Below are 17,749 nucleotides of genomic sequence, written 5' to 3'. Positions count from 1 at the left end.
AATCCCCTGAAATTATATTACAAATCATTTGTGTGCATATGTGCTTTTATCTGGGAAGAAAGTTCACAGCTTTCTTCATATTTTTCAAGCAGTGATTCCTAATATCCTGTCCAGGTCTCATTTTCTGATTCAGTGGTTATCTCGAAATTGCTTTTTCCAGGCAAAATGACAGTGGAATCGATTCTATCTTGAATGATTTATTTCCCACCTTATTCTAAGACGCATATTCTGGAATTCACTTTATCAGCTTTAACCTAAGATTTTTTATCATATAAGAGAAATATTATTTTGCCCTTCAGATTTCTTTCTCATTTAAGCTAAAAGATATGAAACATTGCAGAAATACTCAACATAGAAAGCAAGAGTCCCCCGTAATCTTATGGGTAGATCGTTTTAGGAAGCAAACTTTGAATCTTTTTGTACCTAGTCTTTCACAGACTATGAAATTTAAAGGGCTAAAAAAATAGACACAGTGAAGAGTTTCTGATGCTCCAGAAAACAGACAAAGCGTTTGCAGTGGGATCATCATCCGTGCCTTCCTGCAGGGCAGCAGAAATAAGTATTCTGAACGAGCATCTTAAATAAAAAAGATGGTGGTTCATATTTGTTGCTCATTTTAAACAATGGCTATGTTTTTCAAAGTTGGGAAAATCAGTGTTTTCCTTTTACAAGTTAAATTATATTTGTCAAATATTAGGGAAATTATTAAGAGCAGTGATCTGCAAACTTTTTTTCTGTAATAGGCTAGATATTAAGTATTTTAGTTTTAGCGAATTACACAGTCTCTGTCGCAACTCCTCCGCCCGGCTGTGGCAGTGTAAAAGCGGCCATGAGAAGATAAAAACAGATGAGTGTAGCTGTGGGCGAGTAAAACTTTATTTACAAAAACAGCCAGCCAACTGGCTGTGGCCCAGGGGCCATTGTTTGCAAGCTCCTGCTTTAGAGAGGTAACCCTGTCATGAGTTCTTCTGCAGGCTTAGAAAACAAGACCCCCAAATCAAAAAATAATCCCTGTTATGAAACTAGATTCCCTAGAATTTTCAGTCATGAGTGTTGAGTTCTAGATTTTTATATTCTGAGGCATTTTAAAGTGGGATGTAGCTGTGTGCAACACCTCAGTTAGACAGAAGAAGGTGAAGTATATGGATCAATTGAACAAAGGTACTCACACCTATGGCTTATAGCCAGCATGAAAGAAGCAAGTCCTATCTAAGTTCAGGCATTGCAAAGTGCCAGCTAAAACCTAACAGAGGCTCCCCTGGCCCTGCCTGGCTCAGTGGGATGGGCATGCCATGGACTTTCTCCCTTTCTTAACCATCTGGTTTATGGGCCACTAATAGAAATGTTATGTGCCCTACTAGCAGTGACCTTTGGTACGGTCTCATCTCTTTTGCCGTATGCTGTGTTTTGTCTGTGAAATGGAGTAAACGTTGGTTAATGTTCATACAAAATGTTATTGATGTGAAATTGATCCCAAAGGCAGAAATGTCTGAGTGAATCTGACCACTATTTGCTTTCTGTTCACAGTGGCACATTTCAGTACACCCTGGAAGCCACCAAATCTCTCCGTCAGAAGCAAGGGGAGGGCCCGATGACCTACCTCAACAAGGGGCAGTTCTATGCCATCACGCTCAGCGAGACGGGGGACAACAAGTGCTTCCGACACCCCATCAGCAAAGTCAGGGTAGGAGCCTCATTTCTCAAATAAAGCATGGAGGGATCAGATGAAGGCATTGTTACTTACCAGCCTTGTGGAAGGGCATGGAAAAAAATGCCAAAGTAAATAATTCTAGAACAAATGTCAGAATTGGGGCACAAGAACTTATTGGCTTGCAGTTTATCATTTTAATCAGTAACCAATAAACCCCAGGGAACAGACATGGTGGGAACATGCTTTCTGACTGTATCCAGGGGATTTTCCCAGCTTCATTCATTGCCTATGTGGTATCTAATTACTATCATCATTGTTTTCAATCAAATGATGTTCATTTTTCCAGTAAGTAGCTGTAAGTCAGAGCATATCTGTGGGCGGGAAAGAGCTGGGCTTTATTCTGTAAAGGAGGGTGCAGTTCATACATTCATACATACAAAGAGCCCTTTGCAGCTCTGCTTAAAAGCCTTCTGCAGCCCAGTGCTTACTAAAGAGTCAAGGGGTTCAGTTCAATCCATTGACTGCAGCACATAAGGCTTTCCTATTCATCACCAGCTCCTGAAACCTGCTCAAACTCATGTCCATCGAGTTGGTGATGCCATCCAACCATCTCCTCCTCCGTTGTCCCCTTCTCCTCTTGCCTTCAATCTTTCCCAGCATCAGGGTCTTTTCAAATGAGTCAGTTGAAATTTCTCATCAGGTGGCCAAAGTATTGGAGTTTCAGCTTCAGCATCAGTCTTTGCAATATTCAGGACTGATTTCCTTTAGGATTGATTGGTTGGATCTCCTTGCAGTCTAAGGGACTCTCAAAGAGTCTTCTCCAACACCACTGTTCAAAAGCATCAATTCTTTGGCGCTCAGCTTTCTTTATAGTCCTACTCTCACATCCATACATGACTACCGGAAAAACCATAGCTTTGACTAAATGGACCTTTGTTGGCAAAGTAATGTCTCTGCTTTTTAATGTGCTATCTAGGTTTGTCATAGCTTTTCTTCCAAGGAGTAAGCGTCTTTTAATTTCATGGCTATAGTCACCATCTGCAGTGATTTTTGGAGCCCCTCAAAATAAAGCCTGTCACTGTTTCCATTGTTTCCCCATCTATTTGCCATGAAGTGATGGGACTGGATTCCATGATCTTCGTTTTCTGAATGTTGAGTTTTAAGCCAACTTTTTCACTCTCCTCTTTCGCTTTCATCAGGTCCACCATAGTTTGGTCACAGGTCAAACAAAAGGGAGGAAACACAGCCCTGCCCATCGACAGAAAATTGGATTAAAGATTTACTGAGCATGGCCCTGGCCATCACAACAAGATCCAGTTTCCCCCACAGTCATTCTCTCCCATCAGGAAGCTTCCATAAGCCTCATCCTTATTCCCTCAGAGGGCAGACAGAATGAAAATCAGAATCACAGAAAACTAATAAACTGATCACATGGACCACAGCGTGGTCTAACTCAGTGAAACTATGAGCCATGCCATGTAGGGCCACCCAACATGGGTCATGGTGGAGAGGTCTAACAAAACATGATCCACTGGAGAAGGGAATGGCAAACCACTTCAGTATTCTTGAGAACCCTATGAACAGTATGAAAAGTCAAGGAGTGGGCATGATATGATCCCTACCTGGAGTGACTTGAAAGAATTTTCACATCCATGAGGGCTAGTTCTGTTTGTGGGAAATGAAACTGTTTTGGAAGTCTGCCAGCTTCTGGCATTCTCAACTCTGCCAAGAAGGGCAGGACCTGGTAATGCTTCTCTACTGAAAAGGAAAATTATATATACAAGAGCTCTGAAAAGAGGTTGAAGGACTTTCCTGCCCTGTTGTAAAATGATTTATGCTGCTGTGTGCATGCCTCCTTATTTTATCTTAACTGCCTCCTCCTAAGCTGTTTCTTCAGTACACTGAGAAAGGAACGCCGTGCTCTGCCGGGCCCAGTTCACCGCATCTCAAATTCCCACACAAAGGGTAACACATGAGGTTACAGGGAAAAGCGTATCTGGGCACCTGCTGGCTGACTTGCCTGTTACTAGCTTTAGGTAAAATCATTGCAGTGGTGTGCTATTGAATCAACCAGGTTTATGACATTGTTTCCATGAGAAAGACAAGGAGGAACTGCTCCTCCTTTGTTTAGGCCTTCCTCCCTGCAAGTCTGTCCTGGTTCCAGATTGGAGCTTCAGGAGGCAGGGCGGTTGAGAGTGAAGGGAAGGATGGGGAGGGAGGCTCTGGGACTAATGTCCTACCTGAGGCTGCGCTCCGGGGCAGGTGCAAAGGTGCTCAGTGTGCTGTGTGCCTCCAGGGGGCTTACTATGTCCCAAGCCTGTGGTCAGGCCTGCAGTGGAGGGATGCCGTCCTCGTCCCCATCATCCCAACAACCAGAGCCACAATAGAACAGCTCGTATTTATTGTGTGTGTACGTTGAACACCGTACATCAAGTAACTCTCGGAAACTAGCAACAACCCTATGCCATAGGCATTAATTCTATAATGTTCCAGATGAGGAAACTTGGCCTTTCAGAAGCCAGCGACTGGCCAAGGTCACACAGCTCAAATGTGAGGGACCCAGGTTCTATCCCAAACAATCAGACTTCTAACCTACTCTCTTAACACCCAAGTGTACAGTACTGAGCAGCATGGAGGCCTGAAAGGCATAGGCTCCACCTCTGGAAATTGACCCTGGTGCGCCCTATGCCATCGTATATGAATGCCTGGTGAGAAGACACTGGATACCTCTTCTTTTTCAAAAAATCTTGCCAATTACAAGGTAGTGTATAACTCATATACACCTTGGTAATAACACCTTATCATCACCCTGAAAAGATGATGTTAGTAATCTAAGGCCATGGCAGCAGTTTGGAGTACAGCGACTTTTCCAAGAATTTTCTTTCACTGAAATCATGAAAATAATGTAGTTTATTTTATCTCCTTTTGTTCCATTTTGCCTAAAACAAAGAGCCTTCCTTCTCTTCAGGTCTTCAATCTAACAGCCTTGGAGAGCAGGATGGCCCTTCTCGGAGTGGGTCTGTCTTACTCCTCTGCTCTGGGAGAGCAAGCCGCCTGGAGGAGCAAGGAATGCACTTAGAATCTCTGAGCACTGATTTCTGTGAACAGTGCTACATCCTAAGTCAGAGCCTGTGGTCTTGGTAATAGCAGTTTCAAACCGCCTTTTTCTTTATCACTGGAAAAATACATTTCCATACCAAAACCAGGCCATTACTTATGCTAATTTAGTCATTGACTAGAAAAAAGTCACCCAAAATGTTATTTTTATTTTGGGACAGACAGAAATAAACAACAGGAGGCTGTGCAGTGAATGTTTACATAGAAATAGAAAGACCTGAGGAAGGGGAAGGGGGAAGGATGGAGGGAGGCCGAGCCCGGGTTCCACCAGCACAGCCCGCGAGTCCCTTTCTCGTCAGCTCTCCTGCACGCCTCTGTGAGCCATGCTGCTTGTGGATTCGAATAATATGGATGCATTATTTCTAAACCAGCTTTTCTAACAAACCTCTGCTTTTTTTGTGTGACACATGTTTACATACCACTGGGAATAAGCCAGATCTTGACACTATGGCCACTATCATGCATTTGGTATCTTATTTGTCGGGCACTAGGGGCACGGTCACCCCACTCCAGTACTCTTGCCTGGAAAATCCCATGGATGGAGGAGCCTGGTAGGCTGCAGTCCATGGGGTCGCTGAGTCGGACATGACTGAGCAACTTCACTTTCACTTTTCACTTTCATGCACTGGAGAAGGAAATGGCAACCCACTCCAGTGTTCTTGCCTGGAGAATCCCAGGAACAGGGGAGCCTGGTGGGCTGCTGTCTATGGGGTCACACAGAGTCAGACACGACTGCAGTGACTTAGCAGCAGCAGCAGGGACACGGTGGTGAGTGACACGATATCCCCGCCCTTATTAACATAAGCCACAGCCATGGACTGAGTAACTGTAAGTAATTAGGTAGATATGTATCAAATGCTACAGGGGTCAAGGCATTAAGGAATGAGAGTTGATGAACTATTCTCTTGAAATAGCAGAAAAATGTCTAAGAGGTATTTTGGATATGGAATGAGATGGGGAGTATATTCCTGGATATAGTATTCCTCATGCTGTAATTAAAGGGTTGTAAGTTGGTTTGTTTTTTTTTTTTTTTGGTTTGTTTGGTGATTTTGGGTACCTTCTCCATCTCGTAAATGACAATGAATTAACATATATTTAGTTTAGCAAGACAGTTTGGAACTTAGAAGTGGAAGTCATTTGGGATTCTTATTTCTACAGATATAATTAGTTTCATGGGCTCATTTAAAAGTATATCCACATATTTAAGGAAATCATATGGTTGACTTTGTATCTTTTGGTCTGTGATATATCTGTATTTTATATCATTGTTCATCAGTGTGAGCTCATCTTTTAGTATTTCTCTCAGTACCATCACTGATCCAGTCAGAGGCACTTAATTAGGCCAGAAACACATATTTGCTCTTTTACGAAAGCACCAAATTCTATGTTTAAGGATATGCCATTTCAAAAATGGCCTTGTATTCAATGTAAGAAAAAAATCTTTTTTGGTATTCCCACTCACCTCACAAAATAATACATTTGCTGGTAAATTGGTTAATCCAATTGTGTGTTAGTCATGGTAAAGATGAGGTAGCATTCTTTTTTACTCTGTGCTGCTTTCACTTCCCATTTATTTTCTAAAAAGTAGGCCTATTTTGAAACAAAATAAACCCTACAACTGAGCTTATCTAAAGCAAGAAAAGCAAATTTACAGAAATTAAGGCAACACACCTCTGGTAGGATTCCCAGAACTGGACACTGTGGAGCAGGAGGGGCTGAATGGAAACTAAGCTGTGTGGTTCTCCCTGCCCTGCAGAGCGTGGTGATGGTGGTCTTCAGTGAGGACAAAAACCGAGATGAGCAGCTGAAATACTGGAAGTACTGGCACTCTCGGCAGCACACCGCAAAGCAGAGGGTCCTCGACATTGGTAAGTTGACCTTGACCTTGACCTTCTTGTATGGTCTTTGGTAAACCTCCATGTTGCCTTGATAGAAAGAAGAGCCCAGAAATCACAGCTGAGACCTACATCACTCCTGTGATGTGCCTGGCACTAGCTTGGAACGTTTCCAATATTTCAGTATATTTAGTACAAATTAGACTGAGAAGTCAAGATCGGGCTAAGCTTAGAGCAAAACACTTTGTGTCCCATAGAAGTCAACTGTGTCTCATATAATAATAGATTTAGATTTACCATGGCCAGGCCAGTTTCTGAAACATATTTCCATGCCCTCTTGTGTTTGAGCCTAATAACTGGCAGGCAGGCCAGAGGAACTCTTATTCCTTCCTATATCACAAGTAACCTGGGGTCATTTGGATCTAAGGTACTCGTGAAAGTCACGGGACTAGATAGAGCATTCTAGTTCTCTAATTTTCTATCTTGTGTTCCTTCTATCCAAATACACGTCTAGTGCAAAGAGTACTAGGTGATCAGACTAATGCAGAGTTTGAGAGAGTGTTCTTGGCAGTAGAGAAGGAATGATCTGCCCAGTGCATTTCCTGGAGTCTGTATATTCCTAAACATCATGCTTGTTCTTCAGAGATTCGGAGCCCCCTGGGTGGGACTCAAGAGTCCAGTCAAGAGAACAGAGCCCATACCAAGTGGTTCCATGTAGAGAATTCATTGCCAAGATTGGGAGGGTGGAAGGCCCCACGAGGCCATGAGAGAGGAGCCACAGCAGGAACTTGCTGCTATTTGCTGGAGGGTTGAAGGATCAAAGGAGAGGGGGTGGGAGTTGTGAGAGCCCCCAGGCAGGGACAGGATCGGCCTGGAGCCACAGCTGGGACCGTGGAGGGAGCAGCTGTCTTAGAGCAGCGAGAACGTGGACCCCAGAGGAAGCAGCTATCTTAGAATAGTGAGAACTGCAGAGAATCTGCCAGAAACACCCCTCAGTGCAAAGCGAGGGGGAGATGGCACACCCTGCCCCTCAGCCTCCCCTAGCGCTTTCCATTGACCCCATTAGCCTGAAGAGGAGGGCACATGCACTTTGCAGGAATCAACCTCTAGACACAGAGCAAAGCAGGGGGTGCCAGGGATTGATCTTAAAGTGTCTAGAAATAACTTAAGACCACAGTAATTATATGTGTTTTTAAATAATTTTAACAGTTCATCTACATCCTGCTTCCATAAGAAATCATTTCTCATTTATAGGCTTTATTTTCACATTTCCCAGACCTCAAGGCACAGTCCCAGTGAGGGCAGGCCAAGTCCAGTGAGGAAGGTTTCTGCTGTGTTGGACACCAGAGTTGATAATGAAGCACTAGAAGGATGTTTACTTTGATTTCTTTCACATTATAACGAAGGACTTTTTCAAACCTTTTATCTCACACTTGCTGGGACCCTTTGACCAATGGTAGAGGAACTAAGGTAGGGTTGGAGACTCGCTGTAGAACATATGGAAACTAATTTGCTGGTTTTTCTTGCAAAATGGCTACACCACTCCTTATCTCTACCACAGATACACACACTCACACACATCTCCTTTCAACTAGTCAAACGAATTTATGTAATAAACAAGGAAACCAAGGCTTACTGACCCACCTTTCCTTTCCTCCGATAATTAGTGCAAGACTTAGTGCAAGTGCTGGGATAAAAGCAATCTTCCTCACCCAAGTCACACCCTGAACCCCCAAGATCGACCAACTGGGAAGAAGGGTTTGGGAATACTTGCTGTAACCTGCTTTGGAGGCAGTCTGCCCAGAGCAGAGGAACAATTTTATTTTATTTGAAAAGTTAGCCTTATAATTACTGCCCAAGAAAGGAGCAATTAAGTAGAAATGTGGCCTAGGTCCAAATAAGGCAAATAATAAACACGTTTTACTGGCATACCTGTGGGTTCAACTTTGATGTTGTTACACAGTTTACTTTTCTTAGCCCAGAATGATCTCTCAGGTCTCATAGGATTTCAGATTTTATCTCTCTTCTTTATCACCTCTTGGCTGCTTTTTCTCCCTCATGTAACCCTTTGCACATGTGTGTGTGCACACAAACACATACACATTTATCATTGAGATTTGTGACTTTGACTCAGTAACTTCATGGCTACCTGGGCTGTTTGCTGACTCTGAGATTAAGGCATTGAATCAGCCTCTTAGGTTCAAATGAAAAATCAATCTTCTGACCACAGTCTCTACCCCTCACCTCAACCTGACAGGATGAGGAAAGATGGAAGAAATTCCTCTCATTCATTCTTGTACCAGATTTTAAAAAATCAAGCAACTTGTTCCTCTGTCAGTGGGCGATTAACACCATTTCCAATAGAAAGGGTGGGGGGTGAGGTTGCTGTGGGGTTCCATCCCTGTGCTGTGTGCCCTCCCCGCTGGTAACTCTGCAGGGCCGTGTTGAGAATGTCTGTGAGGCTGCACCTGGGCTCAGCCAGGGGGGTACCAATGCCCGCTGAGGGGGAGGAGGCCCAAGAGTGCGTTTATGCTATACCTTTGTCAGTTTGGGTGGAGAACCTTCTAGTGGCTGGCCTGCAAGAGAAAAGGAAAAATCCAGAAGTGTTTAATATGTTATTTTTCTTTACCTTTATGAACTGGAGATTAAAGCTGGGTGTCCCAAGTTGCAGTTCCCCAAGCCTCTCCCAGCCACTGTGGTCAGCAAGTCCAACTGAAGCCTGTAGGTAGTGACTTTGAAGCTGGCATTAGAGACTGAGATGAGGCCCTTTTTTGCTAAAACGAGCGTTCATAACCTGGGTCCTTGGGGTCTGTGGGTGGGCTTTGGGGAACCGCCACTCCTCAAATTATGGGCAATACCACTCTGTGTTTGGGTACACAGGTCCTTTCACCTTTCCAGGGGTGCCCAGGACAGTCAGCCCTCCCTCCATCCCTCAGTCTCTCTGCTTCCCTTCCAAGCAGCACCCAGTGGAGCTCTCACCTCTCTGTGTCTTCAACATCCCCTCAGAACTCATGTGCTAACTCAACTCTTGCGACGCCATGGACTGTAGTCCACCAGGCTCCTCTGTCCATGGGATTTCCCAGGCAAGCATACTGGAGTGGCTTGCCATTTCCTTCTCCGGGGAACTCAGCACTCATGCTCGAGGGTCACCCTGTCACCTCTGGGCCCTGATATAATCATGCCTGGAGAACATTCTCCATCTTTCCCTACATAAATTGTCTCCTCTGGACTAGACTGTTGGTTGTTCTTTGTGGCCCCACCTCATCGCCCACGCACTCCTGCTCCTCTGAGTAACCCGTGTGTGCCGGCTGCCTGATGGGAGAGAACCCACAGTGTCCCTCTTGGAGTCCCCATCTGTGGAAAGGCCATCCACGGAAAGTGGAGGGCCAAGGAAGAGAGCTGCTCCTCAGAGCAGGGGGCACCTCAGCTGCCAGCTTCCTGAGTGCTGAGCAGAGTCCCTGGTGAGGCCCTTCCTGCCTCACACCAGTCACATCCCTCTCTGGGCGGATACTCACATGTTGCCTGACTTGTTCCCTCACTTCTTGGAGGCCTTTGCTTGTCGTCACCGTATCAGAGAGACCTTCCCTCTCACCTCACCCAAACATCACGCCCTCATCTCTCTTAAGCTGCCTTAACTCTACTCCACTGCAGAACCCTGTCGCCACCAAACATGTTATGAATACATGTTTCTATTTCTTCTTGTGCCCCCCCTCATGCTACACTAAGCCCCATAAGAGCAGACACTAGTCTGTTTTCTTTTCTGCTCCAGGCCTAATGCCTCTCACAGAGCCTGAGTCACCGTGAGCATTTGATAAATATTTCCTGAAGGAATGAATGAACGTATGAACGAATGAATGAACGCACGTAAGGATGAAACTCTTACTGCAGTGATAGGAAGCTGGCTTTCAAAGGCGCGAACTGTGTCTTAGTAACAGCTCCCATGTGTCTGTTGCCTTTTGTGTACCACACTCTTTCTATACATCAGACATAAGCATTTTGTCCTTCATCCTGAAAACAGCTTATTTTATTGCTGAAAAGCTGAGAGGGTGAGGTGTGAAGAATTTTACCCAGGATCAAACACCTGGTAAGTGGTGAAGATGGAAATTCAGGATTGCTAGAGTGTGCACCCCTTGTTTTTTTAGTTATTGTGTGTCTTCACTCCACTGTCTCTCATCTCTGTATCCTGACCTCTAGATTGCTCTGGGCCCCCCGCCAGCCCCTAATCACATGCAGAGTAACTGCAAGCTGTCATGAATTGACCTTGCGCTGAGGCCCTGCCTCTCTCCGCTGCGCCTTCCTTTCCAGACGCTGAGAACGCTTTGCACTCTGGGTGGCAGGACTCGGCTGCTGCCTTTCCAGACCCTGAGAACGCTTTGCACTCTGGGTGGCAGGACTCAGCTGCTGCTAGTTCTGACATTTCTAAAAGCCAGTTCAGATGTGTGGTTCTTGTACATTAGGCCATAAACTATGTTGGTGGGGAAGGAAACATTAGCAATTAGCTCTTGCTGGATATAAGTAAAACAAACAAACCCCAGCCCAAATGCACTCTGCTGCTCTGCAAAGCACATAAGTAGAGTTCTCCAAGTTTCACAAGTTCTTTCTTATGAACTCGTCGGATAACAACAGCTACTCCAGGTCATCAATATGTTCACATTCTGCAGCCTAAAGTTCCTGCACTAATTGTACCTACTGTATGGAATCACCACTTTGATGGTATCTGTCCTTTGCTCATTTCTGAGTGTGAAACCCCCTTTCTCAACGGACATGGAGTCAGTGTTGATCCCATCTTAGTTACCACCAGCTTGCAGAAAGGCAGAGTAATTTCACATTCACTCAGCAAACCGACCCTTCGTTAGGAACTGGTGATTCAGAGATAAATAAATAAGGCAGAGCCCCATCTTCAAGCTGCTCCAGACTGGAGGCAAGAAGATGACTGGCTGAGGTTATCACATGGTGAGAGGCAGATGGGAGGAACACTTGCCGTAGATGCTTCTAAGTCCCCTCTGAAAAGATAACCAGAACATGTGAGGTCAAAAAGGTGGGGGAGGGTGCTGTGAGCCAAGGAAACAGACCATGCAGAGGTATAGGAATCAAGACAGTAAAACCAAAGTGAGATTGGCATGTGATTTTATAAAATCTGATAAAACTGTTGGCAAAAATGGGAGGGGTAGAAACTCTCGTGCATGCTGGTGGGCGTATCATTGATTCAACTTACACAGTGGGTGGGGAGACAAGTGAACTGGGAATAAACTGGGCTGAAAAATGAGCTGGAAGGCTGTGGGAATTGTGGAGAGGCTTGCTTTTTTAAGGGGAATTTTAGAGTAACCTGGTGGCTCAGACAGTGAAGAATCTGCCTGCAATGCAGGAGACCTGAGTTTGATGCCTGGGTTGGGAAGATCCCGTGGAGAAGGGGATGGTTACCTACTCCAGTATTCTCAGCTGGAGAATCCCATGGACAGGGGAGCCTGGTGGGCTGCAGTCCATGAGGTCACTGAGTCGGACATGACTGAGTGGCTAACACTTTCTTAGAGTGACAGGGGTAGGAAGTATAGATGGGATTTGCTGGTCTCAAGCTGTAAGAGGAGACCCATGTAAAGCTGTTTCAATGAGGTACAGACTGAAGCTCTGGGTCTCCCATGGAGGCTGAATGAGCCCAGGAGGGTGTTTTGGGGTCCAAAGCCCAGAAAGTTTCTGGTATGAGAGGGCTGTTGACTCCGACCACACGTATCCTGGTGGTCAACTCAGAGCTGCAGGCGGAGCACTGGGGAAATGCTCTCTCAGACCGTTGGGTGGGTCTTTGCAGAGGAGCGTCACCACACCAGATACTGAGGGGAACTGAGCTCAGAGTTTCTCGTCTTCTGCCGCTTTGACACTAGTGTGGCTCCACAGAACCTTGCTTTGCAGTTTTGTCGGGGAGATTTTCGAAATGTGTGTGCTTATACTTTTTTTATATTGAGGTGTAACATGCATATTTTGTATTTCATTAATCCATGTTTTTCTCTTGTTGAACACAGTGGGCTTTAGAGATGCAGGAATATATAAGTGAGGGCCCATAAAAGATGTCACTCATCCAGGGGAGTATTCTATTCACCCACTGGTCCTCCCAGAACTCTGACAACGGGGAGATTGGGCAGAAATACAGGCAAATGGAATACTGTGATGAAGTGACATTTCTCTTTATTGAGTTGCAGGGTTTTATTTGGGAGACTTTGCTCAACTGCTGATGAGTTTTAGCAGGACAGTGGTATCTGTCTTTCAGAGAGGTGGTTCTGAGCCAGGGTCCGGGTGGGATGAAGTGAGGGAGAGACTGGTTATAGCTGGGGAGAGACCCGGAGGAGTAAGCTGTAAAGGAGAGATGCAAAAATTAACTCAGGAATGAGAGATGAATTCTAGAACTGGTAGACTTTCAGAACTGACTGGCTGTAGGGATAAAGGAGAAGAAAAAGATCACAGAAAGAAAGTGCAGCTTTGCCAACGAGGTAGGGGTTGGGAGTAGCAGCAAGCATGGTGCCCCAGGTGCCAGGGCAGTGGGGGCTGACTGATGCTGAGTCCAGCCAGGGGCACAATGACTTTTAGGCACTGTCTACACATTAAACAGGCTAGGAGTTCCCCGGGACTCATTTGCACAGTGGAGAGATCCAGTTTTGCCCCATGTAAGCCATTTTAAAAATATTTGAAAGGAACTACCAATCATAAAATGAACCAGAATGCGTAGCAAGTCTACTCAAAGCATGAATAATTACAGAACCACTTTCTTGGGAAAGAATGTTTTTCTGTTTCCTTTCAAGCAAGGAAGGAAAATTATAAGACATTCAACAACTAACATTGATTTATAGAATGAAAAATCAGAAGCTACAGCAGATACATTGAGACTCATTCAAATATAGCTTCTCTACTGAACAGAATTAAGAATTATTTGCTTGCTTGACAATGCAGCCTTTTCAAAATAATGAGCATCACAGTTTTTGCACTTTCCGAAAGGGTGGTATGGATGGTGACGTAATTAGACTAATTCCCCAAGCACGTCCAAATGAGCAAAATTACTTGATAGTCACATCCAATGTAATCAGTATCGACATCATTTTGCAGTTAATTGTGAAACCAACTATTTGCTCTTTATTCAATCTGTCTTTGATTTTGGTTCCCAGAAAGTAATCTTTCCTTGTATTAGTATGTATTATATTGTTAATATTAATCCCATTGTTTTCCATTGACAGGCAGTTATAGTCTCTTTGGTTATTAGCATGTGATTATAGGATTTTCATCTGTGCCCTAATACAAATGTATTTCTTTATTTTAAAATTGTCCTGTTGATAGCAATCTTGTATTAAGATAAAGTTTTCATGAATCCTTAAGGTCTGATGAAATCAAAACATTTTTTCAAGTTTAGTTTGAGATAGTTTTCTGTGAGGGTCAAAGAGAAGCCTTTCGGGAGATTCTCGAATACAGAATTTCGTTGACCACTGTGGCTTTCGCAGCTTGGCTCATCTGTCCAGGGCTGGGAGCTCTCTTCTGTGTGGAGTTGTACTCCACTTTCAAATAGGAATTGTGAATAAAATGAAGTTACACCTTTAGTTTTCCTTTGAGCTTTCTAGAGGAGCCTGGCTTTGGATGTGCCTTATAAGTGTGCTTTCTTGCAGTTTTTATAGTCAAATGCTGGCTTGGGCTACTCAAAGCTGTGCAGAGAAGTGGGGCGTGGTGGTGTAGAGATTGGTGGGCTGGGAGAGGCATCTGCTGGTTTTCGAGAGGTCAGGTAGCCAAGTAGTCAGCATGAGTCTGTGGCCCAAATGGGCCTAGATTCAGGCATGAGTAAGATGTGGAGTAGGAAGTGCCTCCTCTTTCAAGAAACATGGATGGAAGGAAAGAGAAAGACCTAGCAATAGTTTGGAAGGAAATCTGCCAAGACCAGGGCCTGGATGTGTGGTCATTTGGTGAACTCTGGCCCTGTCCTGGCCCCTTCCCTTGTGGGGACGGCTGGGGGAACCCCAGATCACCATAGGGTGCCCTGCAGCTTGCCTCTCTCTTCCCCAGGGTTGCCCACTCTGCCCCTGAGTTTTGTTCTGCGGTGAGCCCTCCTCCCCCAGCACTGAACAAACCTGCTCTCTCCCTGCAGTTGGGAAAGTGTGGGACTTCCCTCCTTTAAAAATAACTCAAGGAAATGGAATTTTGATTTTTTTATATTTCCTAGACTCTTGCCACACTTCTGAATAGATATGAAAAGTAAATTTGATTCAAAACCAAACCAAACCCCTTGAGAGCCCTCAAGTTAAAAGATAAATAAATGATAACCCAACCCAGGGCTGGTTGGTGAGAGTCAGGGCGGTGAGTGAGTCAGAGCTGAGATAGTGGAGCAGCCTTGGCCCCTGCTTCCTGCACGGTGGGGGCAGGGAGGAGGGGTGGGGGTGTGGCCCCGGCTCTGCCCCGCCTGCTGTTTGATCATCAGCTCCGGTTGTTGCTACAGTCACAGGCAGTGCGAGGCACCCTCTGATTTACAGAGAAGCACTGTAGCCGCAGCTACTGGACAACTGTTTTCATCATCAACTTTGGTTAGAAAACATGGCCGTGATAAAAATGGTAGCCTGTTAATGCTGTATTTAAAAGATGATACACTGCAAATCTTCTTTAAACTTTAATCTTAGTTCAAGCAGAACATGCTCATTTTCAATAAAAATTGAACCACCATGAGTTTTTCTTTATTGCATGTGTGTCTCCATATGAGTGTTAGGAGCTGATTCTATTGGGGACAGCACCTCTGGGGAGAATCATTTCCTCCTTGGCGTGTGTGCCTAGGGTGATGGAGAGTTCCTCCAGCCTTCCCCCGAGACAGGGCCAGAGTTCATCAACTGTCCACACATCCAGGCAGATTTCCTTCCAAACTATTGCTGGGTCTTCCTCTTTCCTTACAATCCATGTTTCTTAAAAGAGGCGTCACTTCCAAACCTCACATCTTACTCACGTCTGAATCCAGCATAATCTGCCTTTTATTAAGATTTCTTTTTTTTTAACTGGAGTATTGTTGCTTTACAATACTGTGTTAGTTTCTGTGCACCGCAGAGTGAGTCGGCCGTATGTACACATATCTCCCTCTTTTCCGGACGTCCTTCACATTTGGGTCACCAGAGAGCGCCGAGTAGAGCTCCCTGTGCCGTGCATCCTCGTCAGTTACCTGTGTTAAACACGTAGTGTGTGAGTCCCCATCGCTCCACCCACTGCCTCTCTTCCATCCTTGGGACCCTTATGTTTGTTCTCTGCATCTGCATCTCTAGTCCTGCTTTGCAAATAAGGTCCTCTATACCATTTTTCTAGGTTCCACATATGAAAGTGAAAGTCTCTCAGTCGTATCCGACTCTTTGCGACCCCATGGACTATACACTTTTTGGATTTCTCCAGGCCAGAATACTGGAATGGGTAGTCTTTCCCTCCTCCAGGGGATCTTCTCAACCCAGTGATTGAACCCAGGTTTCCAACATTGCAGGCAGATTCTTTACCAGATCAGCCACAAGGGAAGCCCAAAATGTGTGTCATATATTTATTTTTCTCTTTCTGACTTAACTCTGTGACAGTCTCCAAGTCCATCCATACTTCTGCAAATGGCACAGTTTCATTGCTTTTAATGGCTGATAATTTTCCATTGTATATATATGTGTGTGTGTATACATACATGTATGTATGTATATGTATACATATATGTGTGTATATATATATATATATATATGCCACATCTTCTTTATCCAATCCTCCATTGATGGATATTTAAGTTGCTTCCATGCCCTGGCTATTGTAAATAGCGCTGCAATGAACTTTGGGGTGTGTGTATCTTTTTTAATATTCAAATTTCTTAATGCCATATCCGTAGGTCTGTTTCACCCCTAGGTTACTTCCAACCTCCCCTTCATTTCTCCTCTTGGGCTCTCCTTGCCTAGAATGGCCCTTCCTCCCTCCTTTACCTGGCAGTCATCTCCCTCCTAAGACCTTGTTCCACGCCCCACTTAGGTGAGATCTTCCTGATCTTTCAGACATCAGCTGCTTCCTCCACAGGTTTTAGTTTGTACTTAGACCGTAACATTGCTGGCTTTCACTTGGTTGATCAGTTTAAATTCTGTCCATTCCACTAAATGCCAAGCTTCTCGAGGGGAGAGAAAATTTTCTTCTGTAACTTTTGTATGAGCAGCACCTGGTATGGTGCCTGGCACAGAAAAGATGCTTAACTAGTGCTGACTAGTTGATGAGCAAACTTCCGTGTATTGTTCTGTGTATGTAGGTAACACCATGGTAAGGGAATATGTGCCTTGTTAACAGGGAAATCAGGGTGGGGTTGGGCTCTGTCCTCTTCTATGATGAAAGAATCAGTTTTGGTGGTATTTTTCTGGATGCCAGCTAAATGTGCATTTGGTACTTTGATTTCTTATATTTTAAAAATTGTTGCATTATTCTATAGACTTTTTCATGAAGCATGGTTAACTCCAAGACTTAATTGCTAACATAGAAACATAATACCTACATTAATAAACCAAGGGGGAACTTTTCCTTTTTAACTTGGGGGCTTCATTAATAAATTTTTCTTTTAACTTAACTGGAAATTATTGTTATTTCCCTGAAACAAACAGAAATTTGCTTTAAAGCAAACTTTACCAAGAAAAAATATGGAAATTAAAAATTGTAATTAATCTGGTCTTTAATTTGGGTTAATTTTTTTTTCACTGCTCCTGGGAAGTGTGTTTGCCTGGTTGTAGGCATTATTGTTTAAGAAACCTTTTCTGGAGAAGTACTTCCCCACTGCTGGCAATTTTAAAACCCTGAGTGGTTAACTAGAAGGAATGTTACAGAGAGGGTTAAAGTAAGAATGGGTGCTTGAAGGGCATCCACTGAATGGATGCTCTGAAAACCTGTTTCAGTGAAAGGCTGAAACTTTCACATAAAGAGATCGTGGTTTACATAATGAGCTTTCAAAATGAACACACACACACATAACTAAAACCACTCAACAGACCTATCATATTTAATACTGTAAAATACTTTAATTTCCTGTCTTCCACCATTTTCTTTTTCACATTTACTGGATGCCACATTGCTTTCTCCTACTTGGTGGGACCTTTCCTGTATCTTTAGCTATATTTGACCATGACTTCATCTCAAACATGTAATC

The 17,749-nt window shown here is 44.2% G+C and overlaps 1 protein-coding gene across 1 annotated transcript in view; it reads left to right on the top strand.

Moving 5' to 3' along the window:
* GRHL2 (grainyhead like transcription factor 2) overlaps nt 1-17,749 on the top strand; it is a 172,645-nt gene that overhangs the window by 76,299 nt on the left and 78,597 nt on the right. The window contains exons 6-7 of the mRNA XM_055546510.1: nt 1,528-1,684; nt 6,525-6,636. Of these exons, the coding sequence (XP_055402485.1) occupies nt 1,528-1,684; nt 6,525-6,636 (269 nt within the window). The remainder of the gene's footprint in view (nt 1-1,527; nt 1,685-6,524; nt 6,637-17,749) is intronic.

The sequence above is a fragment of the Bubalus kerabau genome, chromosome 14, assembly GCF_029407905.1.
Source record: "Bubalus kerabau isolate K-KA32 ecotype Philippines breed swamp buffalo chromosome 14, PCC_UOA_SB_1v2, whole genome shotgun sequence".
Taxonomy (NCBI): Eukaryota; Metazoa; Chordata; class Mammalia; order Artiodactyla; family Bovidae; genus Bubalus; species Bubalus kerabau.
The sequence above is the reverse complement of the archived record's forward strand: the minus strand, read 5'-3'. Positions and strand labels throughout refer to the sequence as shown.